This window comes from Clytia hemisphaerica, unplaced genomic scaffold (assembly GCF_902728285.1).
Source record: "Clytia hemisphaerica strain Z4C2 unplaced genomic scaffold, Clytia hemisphaerica genome assembly, whole genome shotgun sequence".
Lineage (NCBI taxonomy): Eukaryota > Metazoa > Cnidaria > Hydrozoa > Leptothecata > Clytiidae > Clytia > Clytia hemisphaerica.
The window spans coordinates 996,238-1,015,128 of NW_027104057.1; the positions used below are offsets into that span (position 1 = coordinate 996,238).

Here is an 18,891-nt window from a genome sequence, read left to right on the forward strand (position 1 = left end):
CATCATGAGCTCTCTCTGCATAAAAATCTTCGAATTAAGTGTATTTACCCTCGTGCCCTTAAGCATTTTAAAAAAATATGTCAATACGTCAATCTGGAAATTGTCCAATTCCTTCAGTATGCAAGAAATAAGTTAATGAATAATGATTGAAAAATTTAATTTATTTCTCATTGATTTCATTAAGAATTTCCAATATCAAATCAAAGAGGGAAACTTATTTCTGGCACACCCGGTAGTTACTACCCTCAGGTATCGAGTTGCTAAAAATATTATTTCTATGTTATCACCCGTGATACTTTCTATTTTGCAGGATTTCATTCATAAATGTCTACAGAATAATCCGGCTGACAGGCCGACCGTGCGAAGTCTACTCGTCCATCCAGTCATGCTAGAGGTAATATGAACACAAGTATTTTTCAGGTTTAGCTGGCAGTAAAATTACGAATGCGGATAACTTCTAATAGAATTCGAATTAGAATATTGCAATTTTGTGCTCTTAAGTTAATCGTGATTGGAATATCATCTTATGAAATTTTTGAAAAAAATCTGAAAATGAAGATAAAAAATGAGGAGGGAACAATCAACTCCTGGTAGAACGATAGTATAACCTCCATTTTTACGTGAGTGAGTCCGTCAGTGAATCAGTCTTAGAACATCGTTACTGCGAAATTTCTTTTGAAGAAATAGCTTTAGATTGGTTAACTGAAAATAAGGCCATTTTTCGAATAAAATTGTTTTTTTTCTTAAAGGTTTTTGAAATTTTTGAAACCATCACCAAAGTGAGATTGTCGCATTCGAAAGTGCACCAAAATCGTTTGATAATGAATTGCCATTGCGCTAATATATTATCGTTTTGCAACTTTTCTGTCTGTAAATAGAAATCCGTTTAGTTGAGATAGTTGAGAGGGTTCTTTGGTTAAATCTAAATGACAGTATCTCTCTTTTTGTTTTAGGTTTATTCATTAAAAATTCTATCTGGACATGCTGTCGTCGACGCTGATCTAGGTAATGTTTTGATCTGATTGGGCAAATCGTTATTTGTCATACACATGTTTTTAGACCTATTGGTTATATTCTCCTCTTTTAGCTGTTATAGATCTTGGCACTCACTCAATATATTACATAAGTTCATTAAGCTTTAAATTTTATTTCGACTTAATTATTAATGATGACATCCTCATATAATGCTGGTCCACAAAACATCTGTTAGCGTTACTAAATAATAGAATTTTCCTGTTAAATATTTCCCTTTGAACTCACCAATACCGATACGATTCAATGAGATCATCAAAGAAACAGATTTTCGTAAATACCTCTATGGCCTACTTTCACACCTATTCAGAATTATTAAGCTCCTATCAAAAGCGAATTAAAAGTTTTCACGAAAACTTCCAAACTAAATGAACACTCGATGTTTCATTAATTTGTACCATTCAGTTTTCCTTGTTTTTCCTCTGCAATTCGAACGTCACATTCGCACGTTTCTCATTTTCCATACAAAAACTTTAGTATAATAATTTTGCAAACATGTTTATGACTTTAAAACGAGTTTTGTAGCTTCTTAACAAGGTACGTGGAGATTTTAAGTCGAACAAAAAAAGTTATTTGACCCAGACAACATTATTATTAAAGCTTATAACAAACTCTAAGGTTTACTGTTACTAGCTGCGTGAATTGCGCGTTTTTTTTTTCGGTTTTTGTTTAAAGTAGTAGAAATTTACAAACTTATTTAACTCATTTTTGGCATGATACTTTGATAAGTTTATCATACGATTTTCTTGTTTCAAAATATGTGGAAAAGTCTGTTTCATCAGAAAAATAATCAAATACAGTTATGATGGGCTGACCTAAACAGAAAGTGCTTCAATTGCTAAAAGAGAAACTTGGATGCTTAGGCAAAAGATTAGGAAATTCTCTCAAAGAACAATTTACAATCTTTGATCTTCTAATCAAGAGCTACGAGAGAGTTGAATTTTAGCCTTTTTATATCTTTGCTTTTTGCCTCTTACTCTCGTAATACTATTGCAAGAAACTATCAAGGATAAAGAAATGAGATCAGGTTATATTCAAGGATAGGCTATCATAATGAGAAATTTCTTTTCGTTTTCCAGTGAAACAAGTGGACGAAGTAGAAGAACAATTACAAGAGCATGATCGTGTGATGGCCGAAATCACCTTCAAGGACCAAGACAAGAAAAGCATATCATTCAAGTAAGTCCTCTTACTATCATTATACTTACTGGTTTCAAATGCACTTTTTTTTCATAAGAACAAACTGAGAACATAAGGCTTGCATATTGCAAAAATATTAAGAAGATGCTCAGAACATTTTAAGGCTTTGTGGACTCTAAAACACCCGATAGAAATAAATGGATAGAAATACCCACAAAATTGTGAAAATAAAGGAGGGGCGGGTTTAATTTGTGGCGTCATAGGTTTCACCAAAATTCGCTATACGAACCCCCAAAGGCAAAGAAGTCAAAAGGGAAGTCAGGATTGTAAGAATAATGCCTTGATTTAATCGCGAAGGTATAGACATCGCTGTAGATTTAACGTACGTACGTACGTATTTTTTTAGTAAATGATGCTCTTCTGCTATACTTAGATGTAGGAATTTTATTTGAGGGAACAAATATTAAATTGGGAGCTAGTCTTTTATCCTGCGCATTGAATTTCTTCTACATAAATCTATGTCCCTCCCAGCAGGTGAATTTTCCTTCAGCTCCCAAAAAAATATTCTAAACGCGTGAACAAAGTTTTCCTTTTATTCGATTTCTCTAGCGAGATAAATAATATAATATTCAATTAGTTTTAATAAGTTTTTTTTCTCATGTTTTGGACCTAAAAATAAATGTGTTTGGGCCTGTTCGTGAGCCTGTTCGTGAGGTCAAACTGCTTCATTTCTTTACAACCCTTGGAGCTCTTTTGAAAGCAGATCGAGTAGGTGGAGTAGCTTTTCGCTCGTTTATTTCTTACATCATTCGATGTTTTTCTTGTGCTAGCTTATCTGCTCTTACTGTATGATTTTTGTGCGGGTTTTTAAAAAGTAAATAAAGTTCGGCTCTCGTTTCTTTTCTTGGCTTTCAGCCAAATCTGGAAAATCCTCTGGCATGCATGAGAGCGATATATTTTTGCACATTTGACTTTTCAGTTACATTTGTTTGGGTAACTTAAGGATCCTTGGGTCTATCAAGACCTTAGCCTGCGTCTTCTACATTCCAATATCCCCTACATAGCACCATATACTAATGGCAGATGGTTTATGTGTGAATTTTTCTCTTCATCTGAAGAGTTTAAATACCTTCATTTGTATAAATATTGATTATCCCTTGTTCTTTATTCTTTATCTTCATGTTTATCTTTTGTGTGACCTCTCTTCTTTGAAAACTGATTAAATTATTTCCCTCTTTTACCCTTTTTTGAAAAATTCCTTTTTTTGCTTGATTTTGGTTTGATAAATAGCAAGCATTTGAGATAAGTGGAAGTCGATTTGCTGTTGCCGCTGAATGTAGCGGTTGCCCGCTCTCCAAGTTATCCCAATAATGGTTCTTTGCTCGAACCTCTGCTTTAGCCCTATGAATGCCTCTTATCAGCCACTTTTTGGGGATGAGTAAGCTATCAACTACTACAGCTGTACTTCAAGGCTTTCCAATGATGTCCGTTTTTAAGCTGGAAGGACAGAAATTGCTAAAGTAGTCATTAATTTCCTCTTTTGACTATTATAGTACTTTCGATCAAGCAACAATATTGTTCATTTAAACTTTTTAAGATATTCACCGAAAGCTACAGGTTCCTCGGTGTGTGATTTATACTGTATCCATGGTAACTAGCGGAAGTCATTTGTTTGGGGTTCTCTCTCTTCCACTCAATATGGTGTAACTTCTTGCCAATCGACGTCAAGCGAATGAATTTTCCTTAAAAAACGTGTTTGCTTTTAAATGGAGTTGTGAATTTCGTCTTATCATTTTTAAACTAAACACGAGAAATTCTATGACGTTATCATTTTTCTGATTTATCACCTCATACTAGAAAGTTGTTCTCAGTTTTTTGTCATGGGGTTGGAAACTGGAAATAGTATGAAGTTTTGATAGCTTTTGACTGGATTTGTTTTTCTTCTTTCATACGATTTCTGTTGTTCATCAATATAAGTACAGTTCTACAGATTCCAGTGAGCTTAAGACTGTACTGCTACTTCTAGAGTCCATTAGGTAATAATGAGCTTCCAAGGTTATGCCACTTGCCAATTTTTCTAAACAACAAGGATCTAGGAAAAACTTTTTAAAGTTTGAAATTCTCATCGGCCGAGGTTGAAGCTTATAATCTTGTTGTGAATCTAAAACTGTTCTTTATAATCCTGATTGACGTCTGTTACTGTATTTTTAGCCTGATAATCTCATTCTGACCGGTCTTATGTTACTCCGAAACTCTTTTTTGGCATTTAAACTTGTTTTCAGTTTCTTTATACCAGGTATTTGCGTAAATTACTGTTACGTAACGCTTACGTCATAGATAAATTCAGATAATTGCGCAGTGTCAAAAAGCCTTATAACTAACTTTTACTATAAGTTTATATTTTTCTAACTATCATCTGCAAAAGTAATTTGCATTTGGTATTCAAAATTTATTCTAGCAACTACCGGCAACCAACCCCTCGCTCCTAGACTGGAAATTTTTGAGGATTTCTGATTAAGACTAAAAACATAATTTTGCATATTATTCCAGTCAGTTGCACATGATAGTACATCTCGATCTCCATTAAGAATAGTTTTTAAACCGAATCACTAAGATCGACAAGGCCTCGTACTTTAAACTGCTTGAGCTCTCAATTTCTTAATCTCAATTTGTTCATTATTGTTATTTTTTAGATATTCAAACGCGAAACCTTTGGAACTGGAAAAATTTCTCGAAGAAATCAAGTATGTCATTCTCTTATGTGTTTTTCATCTATTAGAATCAGAACTAAGACTGTAAATTATTGATCTCAAAGGCAAAGCCCTCCTTCAACAGTAGGTATGAAAGAACCTATCCTTCTCCCCATTAGTTTTTCTAAATCTTGAAGAGAAGTCAGGGCCTTTTATGATATTTCTGAACAGAAAAATATTGTATGACACTCCCAGGAGTCATCAATGTGGCTCGGGTAAGGGAGCATAGACTAATGTTGTGTGTGTTCAAAGGATCAACCCTGATGCCTTTATCGAGGAAGGGGTTAAGATCTGTCTTTCTTTTGATTGGTTGATTTGCTAGAAACAAAAACAAGGAATCATTGGTAATGTTTGAAAATAATATTTATTGGAAAGGCAAACAACACTTTCCAGTGACTTCCCACCTCAAATACTTCATTCTTCATTGGGGAGGAGCATTTGAAAGTGATTATTTGATCATATTTGGTCATCATAACCTTTGAAGACTTGTCGTATTATTTTACATTTATCTTTCTATCCTTATGTAACCTTCATGTATACCTGTCAATCCAGTTTTTGGTGTTGCCTTCTTGTTATTTTGTCGAAAATCGAAAACCTCAAAAGCCTGTCTAATACTTTCTTATTTGTCCTATCTCGAATGTTATCTTACCGCAGATAAGTTTTAACGATTCAGTATATAACTATCAGACATATCATACGATACTTCCCTAAAGAATATTGTTTGAGTAAAGATGTGTCAAACTTAAACAAATTGCTACGTCAAAATCCGTCCAAAATATTCATTTTATGCGTTGTTTGTAGTGAATGAACGAAGAAATATGCAGTATAACACTCGTATTCATGGCAATGAATAGTTTTGGTAGTTTTAGGGTCTCCAAAGATTCTGAGATTTTTTTCTTTGATTTCGCTTCTTGTTTCCAATTTCTATAAAGACCTTCCCATTTTAGAAGATGTAAGCTTTCCGCTTCATCTTTGGGTTCTACAGATTAGAGTATACTTTGTTGTTCCAATAGAAATGATAATTTGAAGTTTTTCAAAATAATTTTTCAACCCGTGATCTAAAAACAGGTATATCTGGCGAAAAAGAAACCCACAGTTACATCAGAGTTATATAACTAGAGACCACCTACGAAACAATTCAAATGAAATGTCGTAGCATTTTCTTTTTGACAGCATTGTTTTAAAATTTTAATATTGTTTTCGGTAACAAGTTAGTGGCCTGAATTATTCAATGATTTCTCTTTTTGATCATTTTAGCAGCGGTGTAACTAGATACTCAAAGGAAAACTTCCGCCTCTAAATATAGAAATCTGCCTGGAGCTTAACTTTGAGAGAAAAAAAATCGCTTTCTATTCATTAGCGAGGTTTTTGGGATGAAATTTATAAGATTGAGATATAATTATCATGAAAAAAATTATAAAATGAATTACTTTTAGTGTCGCGGAAACCCGAATAAAATTTACCTAACCTTTAATCGTATATGTGTTACGTTTGAAGACTTTGGTATGCGCTAATGACTATATGCCGCTAAAAAGATTCACAGCTAACTTCGAACGCTCTGAGAATAAATTTTACCCCTTTTTGATACCCAACAATACCCTCATTTTGTAGAACATTTTTGTACGTACTTTCAGGTCAAATAAAATCTTACTGTTACAAAATTCTTGACAGTTGTCATTAATACTGGAATGATTCTCTGCCACATTATACCACATTAGTCCAAATAACAAGATGATCCTTTTTACTTAGACTCAAAACCCCGTATTATTATTATGCAATTTACAACAGTTATTGATGTGTAAAATTAAAAACAATCCTTTCGATTTCCGCACCCAAAAAAATGTAATTATATATCTCGTCTTTAGGATACAGTATTGGAAAGCTAATCGTCAGCCGTGCAAAATTACTCGAATCTGATTGGTTTAGAGGAGTGCGATTAATCGTTAATTGCACTATTACCACTTTTTGCACTCTTCGGCGGGGGACATTTTTGTCCCCTTATTCTTTTATGATCGTCCTTCGGACTCGTGCAAATTACTATTTTCTCCTTTGTTACTCGTGATTAATCGTTAATTGCACTCCAAACCATACGATTATTAGTACATATAAGTTTTAATTTCACACACTCACTGATTTAATGGATGATTCTACAAGTCCGGACTACGACAATTTGTCAATTTATCGCACGAGAAATATAGTTATAGGTAACATTAGCAATCACAAGGGGGATAGTTATCTTTCGCAAACACAAGGAATATCTCCAACAATACTAATCCTTATAACCCTATTAGCCCCAGGGGGGGGGGGTAGAATCTACCACGATGGAGTTCTTTTGTGTATATCTCAGAGAAAAAATTTTCAAACGACTTGAAACTTTCCGACTTTTAATAAAATCTTATTAGGAGTACTTATGCAGAATTTTAGGGTCATAGGTATTCTAGATCAGGTTTTATGACTTTATTGTGAAACATGACAAAAAACCCAGCTAAAATCGCTTAAAACTCAATATTTTAAAGTGCTGATAACTTTTGAACTATTTATTCAATCATTTTCAAATTTTGACACGTGATAGGCATTAACAATATAAATTAAAAAAATAAAATTTCTGATTTGAAAATCATCACATCAACATTTATGACGTCATCAAATATTGAAAATTTCACTCATCTTCAGCATAGATTTTAAGAAAAAATCTTCATGAAAAATGCAAAACCAGCAATTATGTTAAAGGGCAGCCTTTTATCTTTCAGAATATTCAAACAGAATTTAAATATCTTTATTTTTATAAACCAAATATTTGGGCTTTTTTCCGACAGGTGGAAATTTTGTGATGATGTCATCGGTTTTTGAGTGACGTCATCAAATTTTTTTTTCTTCCTGGAAATTTGTGTCGTGATGGAGAACATCTGTACCAAATTTCATGGCCATAGCTCTTCTAGATAAAAAATAATCGAGGGTTTCCCCCCTGGGAATACAAAAATCAAAAAGGGGTTAGGCTATAAGGATTAAGTCTTCCAAGGTATATTGAATAGCTCAAAGAAACAATCTTAGCACGTATGGAGTAGTTGTTTTGAATGATCACTTTCAAAGATAACTTTATCTTGGTTTGTTCCTTTTACCGCATTTCTTGTTCAGAAACCACTTTTCACTCCTTTAAAAAGATCATACGATCCTCCTTAAAGGTCTGTCTGTCAGACGAACTATTCCCTCTCTATAATATGTCAAAGATACTTACAAATTCTTATCTCACTTTATGATCTTTCTGTTGTTCGTTTTCGAGTGTAAAATGCCATCTTTACTTTACTTTTGCTTTCGAAACCTGATGGATCAATGTTACATAATTCGAATGGATTTTGTCATGTTTGGGGAATATTAGGTTCAAAAAAGACCAAACTCTTCATAATACAACACTTTCATTATTATGGAAAACCATTTGTCAAACTTCAACTTATAAAAACTTGTGGTATTGAGGTATGCTTTTTGGGACTTACACCGGTGGAGGTCCTTTGAATTAACCTGGAGCTTTCTAAAAATCGCCGGAACAGCCCATAATCGCCGGAATAACAGGTTTTTTTTAATTTCTCGAGCTGTACCTTATATTTTTTCATGAAATTTTGCACACTGGTGCGAAATGGTAATACCTAAAATGTGACGGAGCCTGATTATTGAGAAAAAAAACTTTCCGGCCAAAAATGCCGGAAATACGCCGGAAAAAATAGTTTTTTGGCATTTCCTCGAGATTTCATTATCAGTTTTTTCTGAATTTTTGCTTAAAGACGTAAATTAGACGTCTAAAATATGACCGAGTCCGGCGGTTTTAGAGGAAAATTTTTTTCCGGCCGAAAATGACGAAAATATGCCGGATATCGTAGACCGGAGTCGTTTATAATGCGTGTAATACCGTAGTATAGGCGTTATATGATAATACGATTATTTTTACGGGATTTAGTTCCCTCCATTACTTTTTGCTTTACTTCTGCTATGTCTGAATTAGTCGTCTAGTTTGCTAGGCTACGGAAAACGCCGTTTTTGCAGATTTTCATTGGATTTATATCTTGGTTTTTTTAAACAAAAACATTGATGATAACAATGCCCACCATCAAGCATGATTCAATTGTCAATAAAACTGATTTTTGAAGCCGGAAATTGTTTTTGCCGTATGAAACAAAAGTTTTTGTTTGTAAAATTATTATGCAGTTATACTTTGTAACAAACTAATTGAAACAATGGATCATTACAACTCAAAATATCATACATTTCTTTTATAAATCTTTTTGCCTACCCTTGTCTCAAGAATTGCTAATAAACTATTTCTCGTATTTTTGTCGAATTTTGATGACCATTTCTTTATTTTTTTTCAGTTCCTATAAGTTTCTTATTTTACTTTCTTTTCTATTTCCATTCTATTATCATTAGGTTGGTCCAATATATGCATTGTGCTTGTTAAAACTTTTTTCCAAAAAGGAAAATATAGACCCCTTCTACTTTTTCTCATTTCGGTGTCCGTATTTAACATCTTTGTGTGATAGTAGAATTTTCTTAGTCTTGTCCAGTCAGATACCTCGCCCTTGTGTACTCGATTTTCCCTTGATTCTTACCTAAGAAGTAAGACACTAAGTACCCATTTTAATCTTTCGTAGCCCTGGGGCCAGGAATTCAGCCCATGTGGTCTTGTGCATTATCACCACAACAATACCACTGTTGACATGCTCAAATATAATGATTAGGATATCCCAAGTAGGAATCGTTTCGTTCTCTTAATACTTTTCACATTTTTATCTTCAGACTCTTGCTTATAAGTCCTTGTGTAGTCTTTCAATCTAGAATACCTGGTCTGTAAAATGCACCAATCTACTGGCAGGTGGTGAGAAGAAGCCGACCCCATTCCCTTAAATCTTTTTCAACACATGTAACAGGCCTCAAAATTTGATGATCTTACTTCAGGTAATGATGTTGATTAGGTCTCAGACACGTTGGGTCTTGGTGGTAGCTATCTTTGTTTTTTACTCCTTACCTCACTCCAAAAGAAATTTTCTTTAAGTTACATCACACAACGTAACATTATTTCGGCATCTTGTGAGCTCTTTCGAAATGACGTCTCCAAGGTATTAAGGTCAATTCTCTGCATTTTGCATCCCTTTTCTTTTAAATGGAATCTGGTTAATTAATTTTTGCATGAAAAGTAATAACATTTAATAAAATGCTTCTGTTATAACGTCAGCACTCCTGCTAGTTATGATGACGAAAATACTTCTTTCAGAGCTCCCTTTTTCAGAGGTACTCAGTAAAAGATCTAGCAACTAGGTCACTCTTCTTTTTTTCATGATTTAAATTCGTTAATGTCTTTCATATTTTATTTTTAAACGCTCGGGTCTGCCTGGCTAAGATGTTACAAAATTCAAATGCAAACTCAGTCTTTTTCACTCTAAACTTTTTAGTTCTAAACCAAATTGATTCAATCATTACCAGCCCAAACCAGCCTTGAGATACTTTCACTTTTTTATTAATATCAAACGATGATGAAGATGAAGCTGACCCCCTTTCCAGTGCTTTATTACCAAATTTAGGGTAAATTTCAGTTTAATTTTTCTCTCACCTTCACCGGCAAATCTGTGGATCGGCAAACTTTTATGCAAATGAATTATCAGCAAATAAATTTCTCTTTGCATGCATTTGAGTAACTTTTTTTCTAACTCCAACACCTGTCAGCCGAGTCTCACAGTTTGCTGTGCTGTCTTGTGTAATTGTCTAAAAAGCTAGAACGTCATTTTCGTTTTGAAAATCTAAAAATATACTGAGTTACAGCAGGGACCAAGGGATCAAGTTAAAAATAAACCATTTTGTATAACTGGCACCTTCATATTGTTTTAAACGAAAATTTCCAAATCTCCTAGGAGGTCGCGATAATTCGAGCTTTATTCAAAAATCGTTAAGGAATTTCCTATGCTATTAATTGTAAAGAGATTTCATAGTTTGTCCGTATGGATAAAGCTGGGCTTGAATTTATTTTTCACTTTTTACCTTTGGATGACCTCTGTAGGGGGCAAAGACCATTGATACACTATAAATAGCTACCACACCTTCTTTCCCTTGTCACTTACACAAGATTCAACTGTAATAGTCATTTATAAATTGTGTTTGTGTTGTTGTTTTTTGGAGAATAAAGCAAGATATTTTCAAGATGATTATGACCTCTTTGGTATTTCTGTAAGTAACAAACTTCATATCTGAAAATACGTCAAAACAAGAATCGAGTCGAGACTCGAACTCACGCCCCTCTCTTTTCTATATTCTCAAGTGTACTATTCTTCTAATATAATATATTTGCTGGCATCTACTTACGGATTCATGTTGCTTTTAAAGGATGCTTAGTAAGCGATATACACGCTTTTTTTTTATAAGAATACACTTTATAAGAATGTCCATGATGAAAATGACCATAAAATTAAGAAATGCTAAGAATATCACCATCATAGAATTTTGCTACTCAAGCTAAGAATGCCATTTTTAGACCATTTTAAATTATAAATCGTCAATTAGGATAATAACCTAAGAATGCTGTAAGAATATCTTAGGATGATTTTCCCAAAAAAGTTAAGAATAAAAAAAAAGCGTGTATCCTTTGTCGAGAGATTTGCCGCTTTTAGTCGTATGTCGGCTAAAGACATTTTCAGGTGACAAAGGCTCACAAAATATAACTTCGATTCAGACTATTATGTTGAAATGTCTTAAGATTGGCTAGTGGTATCTTAGTCTGGCTCGCAGACCTCTATAGATATACTTCCAATATTAGCATTCGCCAGCTAAAATAGACGGTCTATCGAATATTAAGTAGCCTTTAAGAGAAACTTTTTCGCTAGAGGAATAGCAGAAGCCTAGTGGTATCTTGGCAAATTTCGTTGCTTTGCAGAAAGAATTTTTCCAAGAGCTAATTATGTATTCCATTTATTTTTGAATATTTTCAAATCCCATCGTGCTGTTTTGATCACAAATATATATGGACTGATTATCACCCTGGTAGTTGCTGAGCATGCGCAGTTCTCAGTGTAAAGGTTGTAATGAGAAACCGTTCCAAATAAAAATTTGTTTTGACGTTTTCCAGCTCTCCGTTCTTTTGCTGTGATGATTTCTATGATTGATTTTCCATCTGACGTTGATGAATTTTTATTGAAAGCGAGTCGGCTTGCTGGTCAGTTTTCACTTGTTAAGTTATTTTCATTAGCAACTTTCATTGTGAACTGGGTTTTTAGTTTCCACAATGAAACTGTTCTATTATTGGCCCACTTCTTACGTAACTTTGTCTGGAAGAGTTTTGTAGTATATAAAAAAATTGTTATCTTTGTAGGTCAAGTTGCAGCTCTTTTACCCTATATTCCGCCTATTAATGCTTATTTTTACGATAGTATATCCAGACTGTGGCCTGTGTGTTCCTAGAAGCTAAATTGATTTATTTAGTAAAACTCTACCGCTATTTAGTTTTAATTTTTTCATTTTTTTCCCTGGAAAGGGATCTTCAGAGAATCCTGAAGAAATAACGTTTAAATTTCCTATAGCTTTAATATTCTCCGAATAAGATGTCGAAAATCTGAGACGAGAAATTTTTGTATCTTTTGCAAAGATTCTGTAATAGTTTATTGTCTGTTTGGTATTCGGGCTGCGATCCTTCTTCAAAACAAAAGGGAATTTTCTTTGGAGTTTCTCCCAAGATAAAATAATGCTTCTTTTTCCTGTATGGTCGGTCAAAATTATCAAAATGTTTATATTTTCGGTATTTCTTTCTCGCTATCTTTTTTCTTCAATTTCTTCTTCGAATTTCCTTTTTCGAGAAAGGCAAGTCACGTAGGTCGAATATTTTTAAACAGAATATTTTAATGTGTTATTTCCTTACTTAAGAAGAGTGGTTTAAGGTTTCATAAAAACATTATAACATTTTATCCAATATGATAATAAATGAAAGGGAGAAATACGGAGTGAAGAATGTTGATGAAAAGATATGAAAAAAGTGAAAACACTGTCAATGTCTCCCTCTGCTACGATTACGTAATTTATATTGTGTCAGATAATGTTTGAAAGAAAAATGATTGTAGTAAGAACGGGACAGTTTTAGTTTTGGACCCTTTTTGGTATAAAAACTTTGGATAGTCTGGACAGGGTAAGAACAGCCAGTCGGAAAAATAGATTTTTGAAAAATGATTTTTTACATTAGCCTATTATACATCTTTGTTCCTTATTTTATTTTAATCACTATTTTATGCAATAGTGGTTCGAAGTATGATTGCATGGACCATGCACTGGCAGCACTTTTTAAGTTAGGACAAGGAAAAAGATGAACAGTCCATGGTTAATGAAGAAGGTCAAAGTCCATTGCGTGGTGTGTTTTCTCAATACTTCCACATATTTAATTCATCACACTCGCTTTGACAGCATCAATATATGAATGTTGTTTAAAATAATAATTTCAAAATATCCCAATCGAAGAATCATGTCAACATAGTTTTGATTGTCCCGTGTTTCTATTTTCGAACCCTTCCTTTCTTTTTGTAGCAAATTATTTAAAGGCTTTTGGTTTTTTCGGGCCGTTGGGTTAGATTTTGATTGACATTTTCCTATTTTTTGCACACTTTGATTTTAATATGATTTTCACCGCAGAGTTCGACCGGTAGGATCTCCAAGTTGGTTGTTCGAGCTCATTGTATAAAATCATTTAGCTCGAAATTTGAGTAATTTTGACCGTTGAAAGAGTTCTATGCTGGTAAAACTCGAAAATTACGCTGAAAACAAAATGTTTTTTACACAAAGGCGAATTTAGTCGAGAATGTTTTGCTTTTAAGCTTTCAAGGTTATATAGGACTCGATTTCTTCTCGTTCTTGTAAAATAGTTGTTAAATACTTTATTCCTAATCTTCAATGCCATTCAATGTTTGGGTGTGTTTTAGCATAAATGGTATAAACGCTGTAAAGAGTAAATAACTATTGAACATATACGGTGAATATTAGCGACCCAGACTATTGGATTTGAATATGTGACTCCCCAAGCAATTTAAAGTACCTGAAAATTGGACCGGTCTTTAGACGGTCTTTTAAGGGCCGGTAAATTACCGGTAAAAATTTATCAAAAGACCGCTACAAGTTTAGTTAATTTAGCTGCCGCTGCGAAGCGTCCGGTCCCAGACCGGCCCCGATCGCCCGTTTGACATCCTTTTACAGCAATTTTTTGATGTAATCGTTACTAAAAATCACTAACTAGCGGCCTGTACCGGTCTAATGAACGACCTGGACCGGTCCAACGAGCGGTCAGGACCGGTCTAACGAGCGGCCACGAGCGTCTAGAAGCGGCCAGGACCGTTATAGATCACATTTCTAGAAGGTCTGGAGGCCGATCTAAAACAAAAATTTGACCGCTACTAGACCGCTCGTAATGCCGGACCAAGACCGGTCTGATTTTCAGGTACTTTAAATCGCTTGGGAAGTCACATATTTGGCAAACTCCAAAAGTTTTTAAACCTTTAAGTAAATTAAACCTGACCTCATACAGTGCCAGTCAATTGTAAGAGACGTTGAGATGTCTGTTAAATTATGAATAGTGTTTTGAACGAAGTTTGAAAAACAACCCATACTGTGTGAACCTCCAACAAACAATTTTTCAACTTTGAATACTGTTCAATACATGAAGGAAAGACGTCTTTGAATCTCTTGACACTTCCAGAGGGAAGCTAATCTAGGTCAAATATGCAAGCTCCATCTCCACTGGAGCAGAAATATTTTATTTTCAAAATTTTGGTGTTGGATACATTAGTAAAGCATAGAAGTGGTTAGATGAAGAGTCTTTTTTTGGTTAAATATGTTTTTAGCTTAAATTGCAACTGATCGATATGCTAATGCTCTTCTAAAAAGCTAATCGAGGCTTTGCATGGAAATTTGTGGTGTGCCCTTTATTTAACAGATGATTTATATTACGAGCTGAGAAGGGTGGATAGTGAGTTGCTCAGCCAATCAACTTGTAGTTCTCCCATAATTTCCATAAAGGGGATCCCTATTGAGAGTATCATAAATTAATTGGTTCTACTAATTACTTCGTTATTGTTATCTTTGACAGGTGGAAAATATGAATGTTTTTATTCTTTCTCGGGGCAAACCTCTTCGCATGACCTATAACGATGTTTACCCTTTTCATTTAGCTCGCTGTTGGAATATTTTCAAAACTCTTTCACTTTTTTTCATTTTCAAGTTTCAAAAAGAAAAATATTTTAATTAGAAATACAAGCAAATTGGCTTTTGAAATGAAAAGATTTGATTTCATGTTAAAACGACATTGAGATTTTATTTGCAGAAATTATCCACACCATCTACTGTAGCCTGGAAACCTGATTTAAAACTTAGCCTTTGGGACAGAATGTTACTGGTTGAACAGTCTACTGGTTGTCAGGCTAGTGCAGAACCAGAAGAGTAAGTAATTTGAACGAAAATTTCCAAAATTTGAGGATTATTCAGAATTTAAAGTGAATAGCTTCGTTAACTTGTTTCTTGGTCCTCAGATACACTCAAGTAAAGTTGTCATCATATGTTTTCATATCTTTTTATTGTTCGTGATAACTTTAATACAATAATGACCGGTTAGTGAGGGCTGGACTGAGAAATATTGCCCGAGGTCAAGTAACGACCGAGCTAGCGAGGTTGTTGCTTGACCGAGGGCAATATTTTCAGTGCAGCCCTATAAAAGCGATTGAATTTCGATTGACTTTTAGCGCTTTATCCAGGAAAAATAGCGAAATTAAGTGGAAATAAACCAGCTGCGCTGGAAGCTCCGGCTTAAGAGATTAAAAGATGTGAAGGATGAGTTTGTTGAGTTAGTTGTGTTAGAATGTTTCCCACAAACTACTAAAATAATCTTTACAAATAAATAAATCAGCTGGAAGTTTAGCTCTTCTAAGTGATTTCATAAAGAACCAACCCAACACCCCGCCAGCTCATCCTCGACTAAAAAGTTCAAAATTGGAGCTAAAGGAGATAAACATTTAGAAGTCAATATTTCCAAGTTCTTATAGTTATAAATTTATGTTTTTCTAAACTTGCCAATAGATAAGCCATGATGTGCCGTTGATTTGATTGTCCGGATAAAATTTCCGGGAGAAAAATAGCCTAAATTAGAGGCCACGGCTTTTAGCTAAGCATTATTCTGAATTGGGATAATACTTGGAGGAGAGTAGGATAAACCAAATAAAATGGTACAATAGTGTGTATGTAATAGTGGTATGTTTGGAAAAAACCACAAAAAAACACTGAAAATTTCTCCGATCTTGTTCAAATTTACACAGGAATTGTGTTTTAGTATCCTTTACTGAATTCCTACAGTCGTATGTTTGAAAAGAATCTGTAACGGGTTTGAAAAATCAAAAGGAACGGTCGCCAGCCGTGATGAAATTACGACAAAGTCCAAAAACTATCATTTTCAGCCGTAACACTGTGAAAATTTCTCCAATTTCGTTCAAATTTACACAGGAATTATGTTTTAGTATCCTTTATTGAATTCCTACAGTCATATGTTTGAAAAGAATCTGTAACGGTTTTGAAAAGAATCTGTAATGGGTTTGAAAAATCAAAAGGAACGGTCGCCAGTCGTGATGAAATTACGACAAAGTCCAAAAACGATCATTTTCAGCCATAACACTGTGAAAATTTCTCCAATTTTGTTCAAATTTACACAGGAATTATTTTTTAGTATCCTTTATTGAATTCTCATAGTGATATGTTTGTAAAAAATCTGTGTCGGGTTTGAAAAATCAAAAGGAATGGTCGCCAGCCAATTTGGTGATGAATACGACAATAACAAAGTCCAAAACAGGATCATTTTCAGCCATACACATAACACCACAAAAACTACTCAGATCGTTTTCAAATTTTCAATGTAATGTTGTAATTTTAGTATTCTCTTTTGAATTCCAACGGCTGTGTGTTTGAAAGTTTCATTGTCAAGTTACAGAGAGTTTTATGGTTTTGTGCATCTAGAAGAGAAGTTAGCCATATGCAAGATTTAAGCACTCGATCAGCTGACGATTCATGGCCAAAATTTCTCCAAAGTCTTTTCACATTGTTAGAGAACCAGTATGCATCAAACTTCTCATAAATCATGTCCAAAACATCATGAATAATGATGAAAATGATCAATTTTTCACTGAGATTTGCCCATTCGCTACACAGTCAGCTAGCCCACTTTCGGCAGCCATCTTTTTCTAAATACTTTCGGCCAATCAAATCACAATATTATCAGAATCCAGATAATCCGTTTTTATTAAATCGGAATAGATCATCGGATTAGATAAACAAAAAAAAATGTCTTGACCGTTGTTGTCGGAAGAGAGAATTAAAGGCTCCTAGGCCGGAGCAAAAACAAGCGAAAAGAGATGTCAACGCATTGTTCATTTTCCTTTGAAAAAGTGACGTCACAATGAACTTTCCTGACGACGGGCAACTCAGGCAGTGTAGGCCCGTCGTCATGCGAAAAGAACCAATTGCATTGCGCAAAAAGTCGTGTAGCCCGCTTTGAGAAAGTAACCGGTTAACAATACCGTAGTTTGAATAATAAATTCTTGGAAGCTCTAGTTGTAGAATTTCAATAATAGTGCGTTGCTTATGACTCAGCTCAATTATTTTGCACAAAGTTTTTGTGTTTTAATTGCTTTTTACCAGGATAACCTATTTGGAAGTCGTTTAACTGTTTAATACATCTGCACTTTACAACAAACACCTAAACGAGCTGTTTCAATGTGCGTAAAACGGATGTTGTTTAGTGTTGTTTATTTCCTCAATCACACAATACATCTCACGTCAACCACCTACTGCATAGTGCAGAATTTGCTTATCGATATTGAAAATTCGATCTTCAAATATCTGCCCGTATTTAGACGTATATCTCACTCATATGTTCTGTGAAGATATTTCTAAGTTCATTAACTTTATTAGCCTATACCATAATTTTTGGCGCGGTAGTCTAAATCAGGCTACTTTACCACGTTAAGAACTTGGATGATCTTTACACTCGATTTTAACTTGGTCCACAAGGCTTAGATATCAAAACATTATCAAACTATTCTCCCAGAAGCAAATGCACTTTGCACTTTTATTGATTAGATCAGCACGATTTTGGAAGCTCGCAGTCATTTTTGACGCAATTGATCAATAAAGCATTTTTTGCGTTAATTAGTGTCGCTATTGAGGCCATTGGGGAGAAAAGAAATTAAGTCTGTTTTCAAGTAATACCCTTTTTGATGTTTGACTAATTTAGTCTTCTATTTATCCGTTTCCATGACAACACAATGCATTTACCGACAAAATTAATCGTTTTATAAATTTGTTTGTTCTGAATGTGGTATTTTAATGAGGGGAATCTTTTCTTTTTCAACGGTTGACGTCAAATCATAATTTACAGTGCAGTGGCAGAAATTTCCAACACGTTTCTGAGCTTTTTGTTTGTGAGGTCTTTCTTGTGAATTTCACCCACGTATAGTAATAATACGCCCATCAACCATTCGTCCTCTTAAAAAATCATAGAGGTTCCTGCTCAAATCTTTTCTGGGGTTAACTTGGCATCGTTTTTTGTGTTCTTATTGAGCTACATGCTTTTGAGTGGATTTTTGTACTTGGTATTTCCCTGTTCGTTTACTACTTAATATGTGCTACTTTTGTAAACCGCAATTCTAGACACAAAATATAATATTTCCAGTCAGCGTTCATGATTTGTTTGTTCCCTTCAGACGGCCATCAATCATTCGCAGATTAACGACAATTTTTCACCACGCTTCCGACAAATCGCGCGCTTTAACCCTTCCTACCTTAGCTGTCTCAGTCAGTCACGTTTTTAGAGTCTTTTTAGTTATTTTTGGATTTGCTCATTCAGACGTTCGATCGAATTTGTCATTTGTACAAAATTTGTAATGACCTGGCCTCGTTCAAGTAAAAATTCGATCTTCAA

The 18,891-nt window shown here is 34.3% G+C and overlaps 2 protein-coding genes across 3 annotated transcripts in view; one reads left to right on the plus strand and one right to left on the minus strand.

The window, feature by feature from the left end:
- Positions 1 to 18,891, minus strand: part of LOC136812278 (uncharacterized) — a 277,042-nt gene that overhangs the window by 209,872 nt on the left and 48,279 nt on the right. The gene's annotated exons all lie outside the window — the stretch shown is intronic.
- Positions 1 to 18,891, plus strand: part of LOC136812280 (nuclear receptor-binding protein-like) — a 58,323-nt gene that overhangs the window by 18,104 nt on the left and 21,328 nt on the right. For both annotated transcript variants that reach the window (XM_067068771.1, XM_067068772.1), the window contains 4 exons: positions 311 to 394; positions 954 to 1,005; positions 2,112 to 2,211; positions 4,866 to 4,916. In XM_067068771.1, coding sequence (XP_066924872.1) covers positions 311 to 394; positions 954 to 1,005; positions 2,112 to 2,211; positions 4,866 to 4,916 — 287 coding nt within the window. The remainder of the gene's footprint in view (positions 1 to 310; positions 395 to 953; positions 1,006 to 2,111; positions 2,212 to 4,865; positions 4,917 to 18,891) is intronic.